Source organism: Lissotriton vulgaris, chromosome 9 (assembly GCF_964263255.1).
Source record: "Lissotriton vulgaris chromosome 9, aLisVul1.2, whole genome shotgun sequence".
Taxonomy (NCBI): domain Eukaryota; kingdom Metazoa; phylum Chordata; class Amphibia; order Caudata; family Salamandridae; genus Lissotriton; species Lissotriton vulgaris.
The window spans coordinates 578,422,263-578,443,939 of NC_141697.1; the positions used below are offsets into that span (position 1 = coordinate 578,422,263).

General features: G+C 46.6%; 1 protein-coding gene across 2 annotated transcripts in view; it reads right to left on the minus strand.

Moving 5' to 3' along the window:
• The window catches only part of RCOR2 (REST corepressor 2), a 187,755-nt gene that overhangs the window by 11,678 nt on the left and 154,400 nt on the right, over positions 1–21,677 (minus strand). Inside the window, exons 11-12 of one of the 2 annotated variants that reach the window (XM_086938139.1) lie at positions 19,202–19,259; positions 3,371–3,585 (exon numbers count right to left, since the gene is read on the minus strand). In XM_086938139.1, the coding sequence (XP_086794265.1) occupies positions 3,371–3,585; positions 19,202–19,259 (273 nt within the window). The remainder of the gene's footprint in view (positions 1–3,370; positions 3,586–19,201; positions 19,260–21,677) is intronic. The other variant, XM_086938140.1, reaches the window with a different exon arrangement.

Here is a 21,677-nt window from a genome sequence, read left to right on the forward strand (position 1 = left end):
GTGTCTGTTGAGCAGTGCGTTTGAATTAGCCATGCACCAGTGCATAGCGGCATTCCTTTTGATTTTTCTCCCTGTTAGGTCCATCCTTCTGCTCTCTTTGTCAGGGGGTGGACCTGAAGTAGTTGGCACATTGGCCCTTCTTGCTGTTGCAGTGATGATGGAATCAGCAGCGACCGTCCCCTGTATGTAGGGTGGGTCCTTTGAGGAGTGCTTGTATTTTTTTCTCCGTCCTTGGCGTGACGGGTTTACAAGTAGCAGGCTCCTTGAATGCCTCTCTTCCTTGCCCTTTGATGCTTTCAAGCATTGGCAGGTACTGGCTCCTAGTGTGCATAGGGAGTAGTGTTTCTACTAGGAAATCCCCTTTCGGCACTTCTTCCTCTAGCTTGACCCTGAACTCTGTTGCTGCGTTCTTGATGCATTCATTGTAAAGTCCAATGTCGTCCGGCGGAGAGGGCCTCGCTGGATATCTGTCCACTCCCTCTTCTGGACTCTCAGCTTCGATGTCCTACCACTCTACCTCCTGTGTATCAGAGTAGGTCGATTCTTGGTACACCCTCTGGTCGCCATCTCCCTCTTCTTCGTAATAGGGGGCATCATCTTCCTGATCTGCCAGATCTTCCAAGCTCTCCGACGCTGGTTCCTCGAATTCTTCCTCTTCTTCCTCGACCAAATGTACTACTGGTGACTTGAGCCTCGAAGGAATTGTGTAAGATTTCATTTTTTCTTCGAAATATTTCTTTCGCTGCAGGATGTTCTCCATCTCTGCTTCGAGTCTCTTCTTTCTTGGTCGGCGTCGAGTGGTTGTGCCGCTCTTTGGCGCGCTAGATGGCGTCGAGATGGTTTTCGGCATCGAAACTGGATCCGGCGGCTAGGATGTTTTCGGCGTCGAGACTAGTGTTGCGTCTTTCGTCGTTGACTTTGAAGATGTTTTCGGAGTCGAGCGCTCCTTTTCTTGGACGCTTTTCGACGACTTTGGTTGGTCGCCGTCCCTCGGCGCCAGGGAGTCCTTCTGTGAGGATCCGCTGGGCCTGGATGTTGCTGCGGACGCTGAAGTTCTCGGCGTCAGCGCTTTTTAGGTTTTGCCCTCGTTTTTTCGAGAGTCTTGGGTAGACTGTCGAGAGTCTTTCGGGCCTTTTTGGGGGGGGGTCGAGGCTCCTACATTTTCTGTAGTCTTCTTATTATCGGTCTCTGCGACCGTGTAGCCGATGTCTTCTTCGGCGACGTAATCCTCCTCGTCGGTCGAGAGTCCCAGGTCTCGAAAGGACGGTGGTTGGCCCTTGCCCTGCATGGTGTAGTTTGCTATTCTTTGCCTCTCACTCGAAGGGTCTTTGGCGTGAATGCGGAGCAGGCGTTGCAGTCCTTGCTTCCGTGGTCGATCGGCAGGCAGAGGTTACAGACTGGGTGTTGGTCCTTCTGCGCGTACTTATGATGGCAGTTGCGGCAGAATTTGAATGGTGTGTTGTCCATGTCTTGTGTTCAGGGGGCCCCCTGATTGCGCATTCTCCTCTGGACGTCGAATTATGTTGACATTTTCTTTCTTTTCGTCGTCCTTTCGATGGTGTAGACTTCCTTAGTCTTCTCCAATGTTTTTCTCTCCAAAACTCGAGTCTTGCTTCTTCATCTCTCCTAATCTCTGGAGCCCTCTCGGGAACGATCCAGACCCAACGGCGGAAAAACGAATCTGAAGATGGCGCCCAAGGGTGGGAGCTTCCGCAGGAAGCATGCCGACGTCACAGGAAGGACACCAAAAGGTGGGACGTAGACGCCCACCTGGGCTACGAAAAAAAAAAAAAAAAAAAAGCAAGACTACGATTCTGGACCCAACCACTAGACCGCCGAATAATGCACAGCATAGTGAATCCAGAAAGATTCACGCTGCAAAACAAAAATGATTAATAAATACATTTAAAAAACAGAAAGAGAAAAGAGACTAATACAAAAGAAGGGTTGCAGACCCACCCACTAGATGGCGGAATAATGCACAGCAAGTGAATCCCAAAAAGATTCACGCCACAAAACCATGACTTTCAACCAACCAAGCCGGCGATGATAACGGTTTTAGCCAATTACAATCTGAAAATCTGTCCTACAAGCACCACTTCCACAGTAACTTTGAACTGTCAGTTCAAAATAATATGCTCTAATAGTGCATTTGTTCAATACATTCCTGTACTAAGGGATAATGTATCCTATTGTAATTGCATTTGCATAGCGCGTCATTACTCTGACAAGGCAGAGGCACTTTTGGTGGACCGGTATATTGCTACTCTGGTGTGCTATTATTGACAATGAGTTGCCAAGGTAATCCTTTGTTCATATGCACTTCTGATCTAGGCTGGCCAGAAGCAGCTGATGGGCTCCACCAAGCACAAAAAGGCTGCTTACAGCAAGCTACAAATGTAACTATAGATGACCTAGAACACATTTTCGATTGTTCTTTTGCCTTTAAAGCATTCACTACAAGCTAATTGGGAGATGCACTAAGTATGTCATTTGGCTCCACACGGCACCATAAAGAAAAGAACACACTAGAAAGAAAAGAACAAGGAAATAAAGAGCAGAACATGAAAAATGTCAACAGGTGGGAGGGGGAGATAGGTACAGGAAACAAAGGAGAAGGGAATAAGTGGAACATAGAGGTATAGAGCTATGAGACAGGAACTAGAACAGGGAAGGACAGAGGAATTACGTTCTGAAACTGGTAACACTCGAAATAAGAGCAAATGGATCGAGAAAGCAAGGAGAACAAGCAACAGGAGCAACAGAATATGTTTTATGACCAGGAAACACGAAGGACAACCAGAAACAGCTATAACATTGGGGCATAACAAAAAACCCCACAAAGGTTTATTGTGATTAAAACCCAGAAGAAACCGAGATATACGTGTGAAAGGAGTACCAAGGAAAAGGGCAACATGGGTGGAATGGAATTTGGGAATCATGAAAAATGCTGACTGTTTCAAACATGACAAGGCTTTATGATTGCTTGCTAGACTGCTGGGTAACAGATGGCCGGGGGAGGAGGGGGGACTATATAGCAAAAGTACTGCAGATGAAAAATATATCCAGGGTTCCATCCATCTCCACATCTTTCCAGTCCTGGATTTCCTTGAACACTATGTTTTCTGGGATTTAAAGGGACTCACCCATCTCGTAACGATTAGTAGAAATAAAAGCCCAGGACTGGAAATATTGTGTCTTGATGACATGGAGCTAGATGCTAACCCTTATGAGCAAGACGCACAGCTCAGAATGACTTAACGCTGCCAACCTACTGCCCCTCCCTGCCCCCCCCCCCCCCCCCTCCCCATCATCATGAGAGACGCCTACCACATTGTTACAGGGAAAGGATGCAGTCAAAGGTTCTTACTTCTTCCTCCTCCTCACTGCTAGCCAGCGAGGCACTGGTGCTCTTGCCTTCCTCAGGGCGCCCGTGCAACTCTTGCTCCGCCTCCCACTCCTGCAGCACCTCCTCAAGGTTGAAGCGACGGCGATAGCTGACAAAAAATGTTTTCACCTGCACCGGCGTCTTGTTCCCGATCACTTCGGCCACAGCGGCAAAGTCTTTGCCATACTTGCGAACAGCTGGTCAAAGAGTGAAAGGGTGAGGGAGACAAAAAGGGGAAAACAAAGGTCAGGAGGCTTCTCCGGCTAGTCAATATTTGCAAAGAATTCCAAAGACAAGGACCAAATGGAAAAATTGTGGGCGCCTTCTATGAATGTCAATTTAAACTATTATCTATGGGTGAACAGCTAAAGAATGTCCCACTCGAAACAAATGCACAATGACAATCAATTGCTACTGAAAATCAAAAATAACTACCCAATCTGTCTATAGTCCCAAATAGTATTTTGTGTATTCTCTATTTTCAATCAATCTGTTGACATTGACTGCTATAAGATTTTTTGTGTGAGTTTTTATTTGGAGTTAGTTTCAGGGGATTCTAGTTTTCACTCAGCCCTTTAAAAAAATGTTTAAAAGAGATTAGTCATTCAAAATGTTATGCTTTCTATTTTGCTATTTGCAACTTTAGTGCAATTGCCCTATTATTTTTTGCCAAGGTTTTCGTTTAAGATTGGTAACTAATGTGCATTATGTAACCAATAATACATTCAGAATTTAATCCATTCGGGCATTACCTGGAGCCTTGAAAATGAGGAGATGATCCTTTACAGTTCCAACTACTAGACTGTATAAATCAGATAAAAAAATAAACTAACAAACACTGTACACACAGATTAAAATAAATACTCCTACGTTAAGAAGGTATATGGAACTTGTAAGTGAAAATAAGGGTTCTCGAGAAAAATTTATATTTCTGACAGCATGCATGCATACAACCAGTGGAGATGTTGTGTGCAGAACTGCTTGGGAGATGGCCAAAACGCTGACCTACAAGTCAATCGCTGGGAAAAAGTTGTTGCAATTTGTTCCAACACACCAAAATCAGGAGGACATCTCCACCAGCTTGACAGGGGTGAAAGTCAGCCTCAAGATCCAGGACTGAGACTGGTAAGGGCAAGATCTGGATTTATTATTCTTGTCTCACGGGTGTGAAAGTGAGGTTAAAAGAGCTGCAAGGGGCCATGGGGCAATAGCACTAGTAGAGAGGCATTAGTAATGAACTGAAATAAGCAACAACGTTGTCAATGGGGTATTAGTTAGACCTGGGACAACCTAGAGGATGTGAGGATCCAGAATTTCTGACCTACCAAGTTTGGGAGGCAGGGGGCAGAGGCAATGCTAATTTTAATATGAAAGTCATAATGAAAAAAAAAAAAGGAACTTGTTCCAATGCTGCAAGTAGACCATAGTCAGACAGCAAGACCACACAATTGGATGGGGAACAAACAAATAATAGCGTGATGCAAACAGCAGAGAACTCACGCCCAGAATATCATGAGTAGTCCCCTAAATTTTACAAACCAGTTCTAGAATTATATCCGACACCTGCAAAAGGATCTAATACAAATACCACAGAGCAAGCCCTGCAAACCTTGGCTACAACTAGGATAAAGCAGATAAAACAGATAAAAATACCGGGAACATATGGAAAAACCAACAAGTGAGATGAACTGGAGTATATTGTCAAATTAGAAAAACATCAGTCTTAAAAATGAAACCGGCAATTGAAAGGGAGGACAATTAGCTCAATGCAGGACTTTTTCAAAACAAAAAACACCCACTAATGATGGAGCACACATTGTGTCTTACACTGGAAGATTCCACAGGGTCGGGAAAATGAGGGACAAATACACAACAACAAGGAACATCTTTAAAAACTGTCCTGGTTCAAGCGGAAAGAACCTCTGTCCAACATGAGGTCAAGAGTTTAAGTATCTTAGAACCGGTCACAAAACGCACACTACAGCAAGGAGAAGTTATTTTGATAATCGAGGAGTTCAACTGATGAAAGGCAATATCAGGAACATTTTCCTTACCCAGTAAGCATCTGCTTGTAGCATGCTTGTAGTTCCATAGATTCACATACTCTTCGAACTCCTACCATTGAAAGTAAGGCTCCGATGTTTGCAACTTGTTGTTTTTTGAAAAATTCTCTTAAGTCACAAGGTATATAGTGACTTCTCCTTAAGTGTGCATTGCAAATGGGCCCGGGCTCAATTTTAGATTGTTTTTTTCTGCCATCAGGATCGAGCATGATGAACGGAGTCACTTTACTCCACCGCACCAAGTCTAATTTTGACACCAATCAAAGTGGAAAATAACTTACTACTGCTGACACTCTACCTAGACCTCCACGAGACCGAGGATCAATAGACTTGTCACCGCAGGGTTGCAGGCCCAGCTAGGGGCCTCGAGCGCCCAAGCTTCAACTCAATGTTTTCTCTTTCGAGAATGCGCAGCTGGTGATTGAACATACCCCATTTTAACACTGCCCCCACTATAATGCAAAATACCCTTGGTCTGACCACCACCTGGTGTGTAATTTGTGCTTTTTCGCCTCAACACAATGACACCACGCGTGAGGCCTACCTGGTGTTTAGGTACAAAAAGACTCTTTATCAAGATGTAAAGACACTCCAAATAGGATACACTGGATATCTTTGGGGAAGATCCCTGGGCGCCGAAGTATTACGGCCCACCAATTATTGTAAGCAGCAGTTTTTGTCTCTGGTTCTGAAGAGCAGGAACAATCCACCTCTACGACAAAGCAACAGGACCACGCACACAAAACCGCAGGTCGAATGTGGCAGACCCTCATACCAAACCCGCCCAATTACCGTACGGTGAGGCGTAGCACCATCCCGAGGTGGTCGGGTCATTAGGCCTATGAAGTCAAGCCAGCTCTCTGGGGCACCTCATTGCTTTGGCACAGGTCAAACCCACAAGAAGCTAAAAGAGCTGGCACACATCCACGGGCACTTAACATTCCTGACCGCAAACCAGGACAAACATTTTAGCCTCCTGGCACCGAAGCGCATGTTGCAGTTAACAATGACAACAGGCTCCAAGACGCCGCTGATATCGTAAGCCCTTGGAGTGGACACCACCTTTGGTGCTGAAAAACCTGGTGCCAAGACCTCTACCTCTGTGCAGAGACCACCGACCTTGAAAGTGTTGCTGCAGAGGCCCTACCCTTCAACACGGAGGACCACCGGTCCGAAAGCCGCCACAAATCAAAGCATTCAATCCTCGAGCGGCTCCAAATGGAGCTCAATGCCAAGCAAAAGAGACGGTACATACATCCTCAGACTTCTAAACCACTGCCCAAGGTGGTTGACACCTTACCACTTAAGAGGAAGTCAACCTTTGAAGAGGGCTTCGCTTCAGCACCAGAGTCGAATCACAAGCATAAAAAGAGGCGCAAGGGCACCAGCCCCATCCACTTTGCCCCTTCCACTCCTCCTCTATCTACCCGGCTTCTTCTTCCTCCTACTTCACCTCCTCCTATCCCTTGCCTAACCCCTCCAGACACTACCAAAGGCATACACATCTCGGTGTTCACCACAATCCTCGGCAGCATTACACAGCCCCTACCAGGAGGGAGAGCCATAGGACTTAACTTGGGAGTCAGGTGGGGGGAGAGTCCCCTGGGATGATCATTCTGTAGGCCCTGCTGGGTACCCTGACCTAGATCTATATCTATTGTTACAGGTAAGTAACCTTTTCCTTAGCATGCAGTGAGGTCAGTTTTTGGGCCGGATTACGTGTTTTTGTATTATTTAATCGTAAATAATGTGTAGAAAGTGTTATTCCTCTTAATGGACTGTTATGCTGGCACAACATTTTCCATGTTGTAACTAGAAGAAACGTCCCATGTATAGACTGTGCATCCAATCAATCACAGGAAGGGTCCCAACAACAGTGTCCTTTTTTAAGGATCACCAGAAATGAGAGTCCCAAAGTTACCAACAGTGCAGGGGCTTCCTCTGTGAAGAAAACGTGCACACAGATCAAGCAGTCCTTCCCAGAGTAAAGGCTCATTTAGGTTAATTACACTTGCCAGTGGCAATTCAATAAGAAGGTATGGTTCTCAAGCATTGAGACTTAATATTTTGTTTAAATTTTCCCCGTGTAAAACCGGCACTTCCAGGTAAATGATTAAAATGACAAATGTTAGAATGCACAAACTGAACAATATTTCATTCCGCCTATACTACTCTTTGGTCGATTTGCAAAGCAGGCAATGAGGCGGGGGAGCACAGGGAGCTCATGATCCCTATTGCAGGTCTATTTGATACGATTTTAACTTCAGAGACTTCAAGTTATTGCTATTGCTGAAACTGTTATGCTTCATTTCTGATAAGGACAGCTTTGTTACTTCATTTCCTTTTTTCGTGGACAAATGAACACGCATCAGGGAGAACATAGTCAAAAGAAAGCACTTGTGGATGGCACTCTTGTCGATGATCAAGAAGACCTATTTTGCTACTTCGACTCCGCGTCATTGGTTACTACTCTTTGACCCACACTGGCCTCTTACCCGATTATCCTCCGACCTCAAAGTAACACCTACTTTTTCTTCAAGAGCCTTCATCTCTGATCTTTGAAGAACAGCAAGTCAAAACAAACAGGAAGAATACAAAAAAGATGTGAAGTTGGATGAGGAAGGCTTGACAGACGTGATGAAACTATCCTCAAGAGGTTAGGCATTCAGTCTGTGCCTTTGATGGAGGGGAAGATTAAGTGGAAGTTGAGAAGGCATCATCAAGGTGGCCTGTTGCAATAAGTGAACAGGATCGAAGACAATTATTCTCCCATTTTGTTGATGTGCTTTTCTGCACCAGATAGTTGCTTAACGTACGTGCCATCCATTCTGGCATAGATCCAAGAGAAAACAAAACCAGATGTGTGTACATGGTACAGAAAATCTCTTCTAGATGATGTAGGTACATATGAGAAAAAGTGGCTCTAGTCCTCCAGATTTCTATAAACCTAGCTCACTCAGTTTAGCAATGTTGAGGAGTGCTTGAAAGAGGTGTTGAAACTCCCTGCGAGTATTCTCGCCAGTGATTTTTTTCCAGTTTGTTGAAAAGTGCATCTGTTCACTGCTTTTCCTTCCTTCAAGGGGCATCTGAATTAATTTTCAACCAGTAGGATATAGATGCACAATTTCTGTCCCTCTTATTATCAGTATGTTCGAAGAGTATTCTTACTGTGTGATGTAAGTGCACCACTGCTCTTTATGCCTGCATAGGCTTTAAAAATATTTGTGTGAAAAACAAGCTTTTATTCTCTTCCAATTTTATGTTTAGCCTCAAGTTGCATTTCCTACAACCGTACTGCCTCTGCTGCAGCCTAAATCTGATCAAGTGCTAGATTTGTTTCTCATGTTCGTAATATGGAATAGCTTAATATAAAGTTGTCAATACCTTGGTTATTCTTTTCACGTCATTTATTTTTTAGATTAGATTCAAAGCTATTACGAGCTTGAAGATGTTGCCAGCATGGCGTGGAGAAGTGTGGCTCAATGGTTAGAGCGGCAGACCCTGATGCGGAGGTCTAGCCCGGGACCAGGGTTCAATTCCTGCCTCGGCGGGTCTTGGGCTCAAAATTCCACGAACCTGATCATTCTCGCCTGGGTGCCTATTCCAATCATGGAGTCCCACTCTGCAACTCTGGGCAATAGCTTGCTTAATCTCCACAACGGCCCCCACAACGCTAAGGATGCGTGGCCTCCACCTTGGGGGTGCCCAGGAGTGGACGCCTCACAGGGAAAGCCAGGATGGGTTCCACAGCGGTATTCGTACAAGCGCCTTGAGACCCTTGCGGGTGAGTAGTGCGCTATACAAGCATCAATTTACATTTTTTACATTTACATGTTTAGGTTGTCTAATCTCTCCATAATGTCCTTCAGCACCCATCCCACTTTATTTCTCTTTTCCCAGAGCTCCTGTTCTTGTACTTTATCTTTAAGCACCAATACAATTGGTTTTCCATATATTTGTTATGCAGTAGGGAGTATTGTGTGTGCTAGAATTCAGATCAAGAGTGGAATAATACAGGTGCCATTATTAACACCGGGAGCCCCATCTCCCACTTAACATCTGGACCTTCATCAATACCACTAACTTAAGGTCAGTGCAGCGAGTGTGTATCATACATAAACAAACCATGTTTGTGCCCCAACACAGTGTCATATTAAGCAAACTTTCAGGAGTCAGTCATCTTTCTGCGTCTATTATACGTTTTTTCCAGCTCTTGTTCCTTTTCGTAATTGACAATGCAGCGTCTTATTTATCTTATGAAGGTCTTGACTTCAGATTTTTGACCCCAATACTGCAGTGCTACGATTTAATGGAGCGACGTTGACAGCCTATTGAAATGTATCGGAATGCAAACTTCAATGAGCAAATTACGAGTTACTTACCTTCAGTAACGATGTATCTGGTAGAGACGATTCTAGTCGTAGATTCCTTAACGTAGAATATTCCCCAGGCGTGAGACTGGACCCGGAAATCTTTCTTGCCCAGCATCCCTGCGCGCTGGGGAAGGGGCGGGGGGCGGGGGGGGGGGGGGGGGGGAATGGGGGGTGGTGCCACCCAACTCCGCCAACGTCCTCCGAGGGCATGACATCAGCGAGGTCACATAAGCCCCACCCTGGCGCGCTGACATCAGTTTTCTTCTTTTCCGCGTGCAACGCGGACCGGAATCGTGTACTCCTGGCCTGTTTTCAGGCCTCCCTTTTTCGCCTTGGGCGTTTTTCTTGAACAGTGTGCGCATGCCTTCGGGCTTCAAAACGTGCTCATCTTGCGCGCACCAGATGTCGGCGACAGACTCTCACTCCATCTGCGTGTGGTGTTTGGGAGAACACCACAATTCCAATGACTGAGGTGTGCCAGCAACTGAAACCGAAGTCCCGGCGGGAGCGTCGGATGAAACTTCTCTCAGCACACATAACCAGGTCAGCATCATCACCGCATCCAACCCCCGCAAGAACTGGCGCCTGCATCTCAGACATCATCCTTCTCCCAGGCCACAAGAGCGTCGCTTACCTGTTGGTAAGTGTCGCAGCTTGTCCCCGAGGGTTGGTTCCGGCCTGTTGGGGGGCGTGGGTTCTCCGTGGGTGGCGCGGCCCTGCACGTTGTCACCTTATCCGCTGTTTCCCGGCCCACAGAGGAGCTGCTTTCCCCACAGCGGGGCCCTATGGCGGCGGGTGCGACCTTCGCTCGGGCTGTCTCTACGGCTGCGGGTATCCTGCGGCTAGTAGTCTATCAGATGCTGCAAGTGGCTGGAATACATTAGCTCAAAAGGGGGGCCCAGGAGTCTGGCGAGGACTATGCTCAGGTTCCATTGAGGGTCTGGTGGCACCGTTGGGGGAATGACTCCATGAAAGCCTTGATGACAGCTATACGGAACAAGGAAGAGTGTTGCCTGTTCTGCATGGAAGCAGCTATGGTGGCTAAAAGGAGTTTAATAGAAGTGTATGCTAATCAGAAGTGTGGATTGTTTTAAATGAAGGAGGAGGCAGCATATGATGTCCTGAACTTCATGGTTCAGTTGATCTATATGCTTTGGGGTACAGTCGCAGTCAAATCTCTTCCATTTTTAGGGCTCGCCTGGCGTTGCAGCTCGAAGCTCTGCAGCTAGCGAGCCTGATTGTCGCTGTGTTGCCTCCCCAAGTGCTACAGACCGGTGCACGAGCAGACACCGGTCTGTGAACGCGCTTCCAAAAAACGGGCGAAGACTACAGGCGCCGCCACTGGCACGAGCCGCAGGGAACGCCAACGTGCACGCTCACGGCATAACGCTCCTGCCCTCCCCGTCTCTTCTAAGGCTGTTCTTCGCTCCAGGCCGACTTGTTAGGTCCTTAACTTCATGCTACTTGCTCCGCCTAGCCGGAGAGTGCCCCTCCCTCTTTTCACTGTCTAAGGAGGGGAGCGAAGAACGTTGAAAATGTGCAGTCTATTTTAGAACACAAACTACTTGCACGTTCATTGCATTTGTGGGAACATTAATTTAAAAAGAACTGCCGTACACAAGTCTTTCCTTATTGCACGATGCACTAATGTAAGTCTCTCACGACCTCCGATCATTCTGATCGGCTCACCTCATCTTCCCTTTCACAGCTGTTCTTATCGGCAGTCAGTAAAATCGGTTAAAGGCGCAAGGCTGCAGACGCTATGCTAGGCGGTGCCTGCAGCGCTCATCGTCACATCCCCTTTAAGGCACGGGTCTGCAGCTGTCGGAGGGCAGGGTAGGCTGGGCAGTGTGTGTCAGTAGCGGCACAGGACGCAGGTAGCGAGGAATGCACGCGCTCTTTGCCTCTTCGGTGGCTGTAGGAATCTGCCCCAGTAACGCGTTCCAGAGCCGAGACTCCTGCGTGTGTTGAACGGCCCTCGTTCTGCAGTGTGCCCTCCTGCGGGTCCCCGTGGACCCCCACAATTAGCGCCTCCATTGCACGGCCTCCTGCTGCTCCTGTTCGGTGCCGCCTCGGGGTACTTCCCCGAGGAGCGGTAGAGCCCAGAGTCCCCTCTGCGGGCCCCTCCAGTCATGTTAGCTGTACTCGCCCGTAACCGCGCCCACTCCCTGCCCTCGGCGCTGGGCTGCACCGAGAGGCTTTGGTACCCCAAGGACCGGCTGGCGATCTGGTAAGTATAGTCATCTTAGGATGGGATGGGATACCTCCGTTCTCTATGGAAAACCCCAACACCTCAAGCAACTCCTTAACATTTATGTGCAATCCCTAAAGGGTGCTAGACCCAAAGGATTTGCTGGTTGCCTAGCAAGTTTAAACCCAAGATCTGGGGATGTGACAATTCTAGAGACCCCACTCACTCTTGAATCACAAACTCTCAGCCCCAAAGGACCCAATCATCGGCGTTACCCCTTCATTCACACTCCCCCCCCCCCCCCCCCCCAACTCCTCCTCGCCTGTGGATAGTATATTCGAGCCCCATCAGAGGCTGCAGTATTCCAAGGGAAGGCTGGCAGTCTGATGAATGAAGCTGTTGAACCCCCCCGACCTCTGCACAGATCTTTCCACGAAGAGCAGTAGTAGCCCATGGATGAGCTAGCATTCTATGGAGTGGAGCAAAGCACACGAGGTGGGGAGCGAGAAGACTAACCCCTGCCCCCCCACGTACACGCATACTCCCAAAATCTTCCATTCAAAACTACAAGGGCCCCAACATGCAGGCCCCTCTGTAGGTGGGGCATAGATCCTCCAAGGGAAGCCTACCTTTTAGTTTTTTGTTCATTTTTTTTACATCATTAACAATGTGCATAATGTGTGTGTGTGGCTCTGTGTGTGTGTGTGTGTGTGTGTGTGTGTGTGTGTGTGTGTGTGTGTGTGTGTGTGTGTGTGTGTGTGTGTGTGGCTCTGTGTGGGTGTGTGGCTCTGTGTGGGTGTGTGGCTCTGTGTGGGTGTGTGGCTCTGTGTGGGTGTGTGGCTCTGTGTGGGTGTGTGGCTCTGTGTGGGTGTGTGGCTGTGTGTGTGTGGCTGTGTGGCTCTGTGTGTGTGTGGCTGTGTGTGTGTGTGTGTGTGTGGCTGTGTGTGTGTGTGTGTGTGTGTGTGTGTGAGAGAGACAGCCGTGTGAGAGACAGCCGTGTGAGAGAGACAGCCGTGTGAGAGAGACAGCCGTGTGAGAGAGACAGCCGTGTGAGAGAGACAGCCGTGTGAGAGAGACAGCCGTGTCAGAGAGACAGCCGTGTCAGAGAGACAGCCGTGTCAGAGAGACAGCCGTGTCAGAGAGACAGCCGTGTCAGAGAGACAGCCGTGTGAGAGAGACAGCCGTGTGAGAGAGACAGCCGTGTGAGAGAGACAGCCGTGTGAGAGAGACAGCCGTGTGAGAGAGACAGCCGTGTGAGAGAGACAGCCGTGTGAGAGAGACCTTTTATTTATGTTTTGGTTTTTGAAACATAAATAAAATGCATTGTTTGCAATATCAATAGCTCAAACTCGCATAAATACGCGACCTATTGCATTGCAAATACAATAGGTCTCATTTGCACGAGATTAAGCTACTGGCATTGTAAATGACAATGCCATTTATTTATCTGTTTTCAAAACCAACACATACATAAAAATGTTGTCATTTGCAATGCCAATAGCTCTAACTTTGGCAAAGGCGAGACTGTTGCATTGTCAATGCTTGTGCTGCATAGCAAGCTAGAGTAGTTGGACTGTGTGCTTCCTTGAACATATCAATGCACTCCTGTGGGAGGCGATGGTATCATCTCAGGTGGCAGATAGCTAAGTTGAGCTGTTTGGGGTCTGGATTTTTGATTTTTCCCTTGTTTTTAGTGAGAAGGCCTGCACTGATGAGAAGCTTCTCCTGGGGACTGATGGACATTTATCGAAGAATGGAGTACCAGGGCTATTTGGTCCTTGTGGGAGCTACAGGTATGAGTGTCTGCAAGTTTGACACATCTTCCACACCTCAAGTGGATAATGTGGTAGAAAAGCGGAAGCACATATACTGGACCAGTTCATCCCTAGTGCGCTGCCCATAGACTATGGGAACCTGGCGGCACGGTTTGGGCATTTTGCGTTCTTTGGGGTGGTACACAGATCTGTGGACTTTCCCACTGTTTGAAGTAGCAGTTTAGAGCGTTGGTATTGACTTCCCATTCATGGATTTCTTGATGTAACCTGCTGCCTAGGTCTGTTAGGTCGTTCTCCACTCCTGGAAGGTAGTCTGCTATTAAGTGGATGAGGTGACGAAGGGACCAAATCCAGACTGTCTGAGGTACAAGGTAAAGGCAGAGAGAGTATGTGCCATCTTACCTGCTCAGACTAGTACTACCTTGCCTTGTAGCTGAGGGAGGCAGGCTTCCAGGGCCAGCTGGATTGCTAGTATTTTGAGATAGTTGATGATGTAACTCTTCTGTTGCAGGATCCACAGCACTTGCACTGCTAGGAGATTGGGATTTGCTCCCCATCCTGCTTGTGATGTGTCTGTGGTGATGGTTGCCTGTACAGGGTCTTTGAACAGCAAGAAAGTGTTGCAGGACTGGCCTTTTAATCAGAGTAGACAGCGATGAACACTTGTGTTTACCATAACTAGATTCTCAACCTAACCCACTGCTTCGGACCCCTCTACTGTAAGGCACTGTTGAAACGGACACATGTGAGGCCATGGTGATACAGGTGGTCATGATGCGGAGGAATTGCAGAACTGCTATGACTAGTAGTTGACAATTTGGCTGAAAAGGAGGGTCAAGCTGTTGGCAAGTCATGACTCCTTGTAAACTAGGGTAGACCTTGCCTGTCACCGAATTAAGAGTTGATCCTAGAAAGGGTTGAATCTGCAGGGGGATGTGACTTGGTGACGCTGATGGCAAAACCTAAAGAGTGTAGTAGAGCTATACCGGTTTGCAAGTGAGCGATGCATTGTCGCTACCTTGATATCTTGATAAGCCAATCGTACAAATGGAGAAAACGTGACTGCCCCCGTATTAAATGTGCTGTGACCAACGCAGATAGCGTTGGTGGGCTGGGTGGATGTAGAAATATGCATCCTCCTGGTCGAATGCTGCCATGATGTCTCCTTCCTACAACAGCGGTATGAGGTCCTGAAGGGTTACCATTGGAATTGTTCTCACACTATGTATGGATTGAGAGGTCTGAAATCAAGAATTGGTCTGAGGGACCCATCCTTTTTGGTGATCAGAAAGTAGAGGAGGTAAACCCCAGTCTCTTGGTACTGTGAGGGACAGGTTTGAAGGCCCCTTTTGTAGGAAGGCTTGTCATTTTTCCTCTAGAAGGTGTATGTTGTCCTCGCTGAAGTGTGAGATGTGAAGCGTGAGGTGATATGTTAGGAGGGTATGGGTTTAACTCTCAACAGTACCAGTTTTGAACTGTTTTTCAGCAAGAAATCTTGGATTTCCTCACAGGTGTTATGTTGTTGGGTGGGGGTTGTAGGTAGTCAATGTTTGGCAGTGGTGGAGGCGCCCTTACCGGAACCTCCTTTGGCTATTCCTTTGTTATTGTGACCTTGATACCCCGCACATGTGCAGAACCTATAGACATTTAAGGCTATAGGGATGCTGTTGCCTTTTAGCAAGAGGTTGCATCTGGGGAAGTGGTCTCCGAACCTGCAGGGCACTGCTGCCTACAAAATGACAATTGGTTTAAAGAGCCCACTCTGGCATTTAGTCCCAATGAGATCTATCATATCTTGCCAGTAGACCAACAAAATTGGCAATGAGCCAGTGGTTGGCTGTCTTTGTGGCTCCCCTCTTGAATGCTGCTTTCAGCTTTTTACTCCCATTGTAAGGTGGCAGGGCATCTCCTGAGAGTTTGCACGCTTACTTGCAGATTGAATGGCTAGGGAGTTCGGTTCAAAATGTCTCCTGATGTATAGAGTCAGAAGGTGAGGCCTTATGCTTTTGCTCTAAATTTGGGGTTACCACTCTGGCTTTGACCAGGTACTTAAAGGGCTCTGTAGCTGGTTTTAGCATGCCCTTTAACATGGGTAACTATTAACACCATCGATGCTAGTGTTATTTTCCTCCTGTGCTGATTTATCTTGAATCCCATTGTTCATGACGAGCTCAGCTCGTCATGAGTGTATGGAGGTGTACATCATGACGAGCTGAGCTCGTCAAGAGCGTCGAAGGAGTTAAATCTTATACTCGGTCTTAAAGAGGTAATTCTCCTCCTGAACCACATGGATGTCCACTTTATGGAGTAAGGCCGCCTTTTGAACTACCTCCTGGGATGAAGTTTGTTAGAAGGTGGTTCTGACACTATGGGCCATCCGGATTTTTCGCTTTTTGAGAACCTAATTGTTGAGCTTTTACTATGGGGGAGCCTCATAATCTGGGACTCACCCACAGTGAACTTATAATGAAGGAGACTGCATGGAAATTTTACTGGTGTACCCCTGGCTGGACTAGGCCGCTGCGCAGCAGCTAGAGTAGGGGACACCGTGCTGGTTATATGCAGACACGGGTGTACATGCGTGTGCACATGTGTAGGGGCTGCGCAGGGGCGATTCCTAGCGTGCGCAGTCCAGGAGCAGCTACAGAGTGAATGGTGTGGCAGGATTTATGAAGAATTGGGTGGTGACATGAAATAGGCTTTATACACTGGAAGGGAACATGCTAGGGAAAGTCAGTGTGCTTTACTGTGTTTTTCACTTCATTATTCCCTTATGGGAAGGTGGAACCCATGGCTAGAGTAACTTCCACGAGGCCTACAGATTCCAGACATGCACCAAAGTCCAGAGTAACGGATGTGAAAATGAGTATGCTGCAGAGTCCAAAGTCATATTTGTACTGCTTTTGGGTCGTCCGCTCGTCGGGAGCGGGCAGACGAGAACTGAAGGGCTGGCCCCCGCAGTCGCACACAAGGCTGTGGACCAAGTGGGGAGCCGGCGGGGGCAGCCGGGGGTGGGCTCCCTGGACTGCCCTCCAATGTGGAGAGCCTGTGAGGGTTCCGGGGGACCAGGGCCCCATACAAGGAAGGAAGAGCCAGGGGACCGGGCCCCAGACCAAAGCACGGAGCGGCCGGGGTGGGCTTCCCGCGTCGCATACCCTTACCAGGGGGTCTGGGTGGGACCGGGCCCCCCCAACCAGGCCTGAAGATGCGGCAAAGCCGCCAGCACAGTGGGAGAGCCGCTCATCAAATATTCATGAGCAGGAGCACAATCTCCCCATAATGCCTTGCAGGTCAGGACCGGCCTGCAGGGCCAAAACAGCGTGTTCTTTGCCTTTGGTGGCCCCAGGAGGACGGGGTCACCACCCCATGAACGTGCAGGTGCTGGGTGAGCTGCTGGAGAAGCGCAGTCTACCCCCATTCACAAAGAGAAAAGTCCCACCCCAAGTGTCTTGGGGATTCTAAGGAAACAACCCCTCCAGGGCTCAACCTGCATTTAACACCTTCTGAGCTGGAACTTTTGTTCTTCAGCTGAGGGTGTTTAGTTAATTGCTTCAAGGAGTGAAGGGCTGAGTTGGGGATGTCTGCAGAAGGGCATCCCCTAGTGGTGAAGAGGTGTAATTGAAGTGAAATGCAGTTATTAATGGTTATTTCTTTTAGAAGGACTGATGTTGAAGCGGAAGTATTGGTGTAAGGTGATGTCATAAGCTAAGTGGCTAGACACTCTTGCTAGGGTGTAGATGTTCAGTCAGGGTCATGTGTCACCAAGGCAGGTGTAGCCTGTGTAATGCTTGTTGAGGCAATGTGGGGGGGGTCGCCACTGGGATGGTGCCAGTGCGCAGAGCCCTCGCTCCAGGTTAAGACCAATTCAATGCATTGGGGGCAAGATGATATGCATACATGGGAGTGGTGGTAATAGACCCCACCCCCCCCCCGCGGGAAGGGTGGAGATGTTATGCAATGTCACAAAGTAATTCCATCAGCTTATGTGTATTTGTAAATTGGTGTATAGTATTGAGTGGTGTGTGTGTTTAATAAATGTACTCTTACTTTTATAAAGCAAAGCACAGACTGGAAAATCAATTATTGAGTGTTATTTTTGCGCACCTGCAAATGGCGATTACTAGCCCACACCACCTCCCTTGAGTAAGCTTCAGACTGCTCTGGAACGCTACCCTCTGAGAGTCAGGCGCTGCCCTAGGGTGTTTGGTTCCCAGTCAAGGACAAATGTGTCATGTTATTTGTGCAGGTCTCACAGATGCTGCCTCGTTTTCCAACAATGTTGTGTCTGTGGGACAGTGTTCTGTAGCTTGAAACTTTTTTGGATTGACATGCTGTGCATTATTCTGCCTTCTAGTGGTCGGGTCCGGAAAGGTCCATATTTGCAACAATCTAGTGGGGAAAACGTTGGACAGCACACCAAGAGCACACTTTACCAGGAAAAGGGGATTACACTAGCTTTCAAAGCAAGTCCCTCAAACAATATTTAATGCATGCCTTTGTTTTAATGTAATTTTATGTATGGAGCATTCTTTTTAAAGCAAAAATAATGTATCTGGGTGTGTATTGAGATAGTTTTAACTTAACAGTTTTTGGTGTGTATGTCCATAACTATATCATAAATGCACGTCTTCACAAAACACTACTGCATGGGCATGTATGGTAACACAGAGACTCAGGTGGGAGATAATTAAAAAAAAGACTGAAACCACAACTTCAACCCAGTCTCCCAAATGAAGGCAATTCAGCTAAGTTATCTGTGCACGGCAAGTGAATTCAGAAGAAAAAAAAAATCAAGAGACTTTTCCACCGCCTCAAAGATTTTGTTAAACCAAAAGGGTAAGCAAATAATACCTTAAATCAATAACAGTACAGATCGACAAGAAAGGTAAAGGAAAAAAATAATCTGGATATGGTGACCACGCACTTGGCCATTGATGGAGCACGTCTGATCTCATTGTTGGATGGAATAGCCCACCTACTGGTCGATGCCCAAAGGCGGGAGAGGGGGAAACGACATTTCCACACCAAACCACTAGATGGCAGAATAATACAAACTATGCGAATCCAGAAAAAAGATTCCTGCAGTATAAATCACATGCAGTTTTTATGCCAGACCCTACCGCAGCACTCAAAATAAGGATATTAGGTTTTTTTCTGCATATTAATATTGCATCTGTCGATAGGATCCCCATTGTCTTGGTCCACTCTCTTCTACTAAACAACCAAACTTTCACATTTTTAAGGCCTTCAAGCTACAGGGACCCACAGTGGTTAGAAGGCCACTCTACCAGCAACCGCCATGTTTGTGATGAAGTATCCGGCCCACCAAACTATAAATCAGTATAGTGTTCTTATATCTACCAGTGATCTATAATCTTTGCCCCAACAACAGTTCGAGAACAAACACTCACCTTGCACGGCCAACAGCTGCTCCTCTGTGGTCCACCGGGAAATTACCTTGGCATTGTTCTGGAAGAGAAACAAAGCATGAATTGAACCACCTGCTATATAAGATACTTCACAACTGTTGCAAAGGGAAAACCGGGGCTCACCCATCAAGCTAAGAGCAACAAAGTTGATCAAATTGAGATGTGGCAGCAGTTTGTCTACCACAAAGGCAGTCAGGTGCTCCTATGCACAATCATTACAGCCTAGTTAGCCAGAGAAGTGGTCTATGTTGGGTCTGTTTTTAATTATTTTACTGATGTGACCAGGGTCAACTGTCCTTCACTTATGTACTCCAACCCGTTACCTACACTCTAGGTAAAATGGTGGTGCATACAAATTGTTGGATACCAGCGCTGAAACTGTAGTGCTGAGAGGAAGCTGGTATTGGACGGCTGGGCGACGGCACGTAGTGACGTGTGCACGCACAGCCAATAAACAGGCATTGTCTATTTTAAAGACACATTATGGTAAATATCGCGGCAATAATTGTAAATATCGCGGCTATCGCGCTAGTTGCCCGATTTCGCGATTTTTTCGTGAATCGCGAAATCGCGAAACTCTGGAGGGTCTGGTTTATGTTCATTTTCTTGAAACTGTTAAGTGGGTCTCCCTGGTTAAGAAGAAAGCACTAATTATTGGAGGGCCCAGAGCTTATCTAAACCAGATGGAACCTTCTTTTGTGCAAACTAACTTGCAGCTCTATACTTGTACGTATATTTACTGGATTAAAGAATATAAAATCTTAATATAATAATCTACATTTCATTTTATTAAGAATCGGAACTCTTATAAACTTCACGTCATTTGAAGGTTATGTAGCTCTTCATCAGGAGGTTGCTTGTTAAGCCTTCTAATTTCTTAGACGTTTAACTGCGTTTCTCCTGAAACTCTGCAGCAGTTTCAGCACCCATCTCACAGCAATTGGCACAATTTAAATTCCAATGTAGTTCTGCATCTGAGAAATATTGAATGTTAACAATGGACTCCCTCGGAAAGAACTGCTCATGCTCAAAATGCACTGAGTGTTATAACAATTGTTAGCAGAAGTGCATTGTGGATTATAACAACCGAGGAATTCTTTCTTCAATATTTGAAAACAAAATCATTTTAGAACTTTGTTTTTCGTACGCGCCACAGAATGCTTACAGATCCAGACCCATTGTTAACTCCTGCAGCTGCAACCAACTCATACAGCCTGGAGCTATATGCTTACTTACCCATAGGAGTAGTTCTGCAGCTTAAAGAATTTTCTGGATTCACATGCTGTGCATTATGCCACCATCTAGTGGTTGGATCTAGAGTTGTAATTTCTTTGTTGTGGGCATCACCACCACCATTTTGTGGCATGCCTGCCCTCTTGCGACATCAGAATTGAGCCACAGACGTTTTCCAGAGTGTGGTCACAATCTCAGATTCTTTTTTCTTTTAATTCTATTAGCAACTTGCAATTCCGTAGCTCTATGTTGCTTCTTTCTGCTGTTCCCACAGCTTCCATTTCTGGGGAGGTGGGACTATCGAACACTTTGGTGGGTAGGTGTCATATACCTTAGGAGCACCCCAGCCACAGTTGCTTCTTGTCATTTACCTATGTTCATATTACAATTGGCTTAACCTTGAGATGTGCTGTTCAAACTAAGCAAACCCATTTGTTTCATGTGTTACTTACTCCTACAGATAAGTACAAGTGAGGGAATAAGGTGTATTCCATGCAGGACCACTGGAATTATGCAGCAGTAAAGGCTCAAATTATGCAGCGCAGTTGAGTAAATTATGCAGCAAGAAATGGAAAATTATGCAGCACATTTTCTAATAATATTTCTTCATTACTTTGAACTTTTTACACTTGTTAACACTGTCTGGGTAGTGGGTGCATCTCATTAGTACCAGCTTAATACCCAACTACAGCAATAAGGAACAGAAAGTGGACAAGTCAACGTTTGCAAAAGGCTTTACACTGCAAAGCAAAATGTGCTGCTGCTTTTTTTGTAACCTTTGAACCATTTGAGCTAGAAACAATTCTTTTTATGTATAATCTGCCGATTATGCAGCAGTTCATGGATTATATGGCTAATGTGACAAATACATAACTGCAAAAATAGCTGCGGCCGCACAAACGCATAATTCTAGTGGCCCTGACTATATGGTGTGGTTGTGTGACCTCACCCTGTAATACACTCACCAACTGCTTTAGAACCCTTGGGTTTTATTTGTAAAACTTTCAACTCAACCCTGCTGTAGCTGTGGCTCGGAGCAGCAAGGCTTACACAAAGGAGCCAGTGTAAAGCATTTAAACAGTACCAAAATAAATTGAAGAATAAAATCGACAAGACACTAAAAAAAAATCCTCACCAATTCATAAAAATAGACTCTATTTTCAGACACACAAGGGTTTCAGAAATATAGAATTTACAAGATATAGTAAATCAAAGAATATCACTC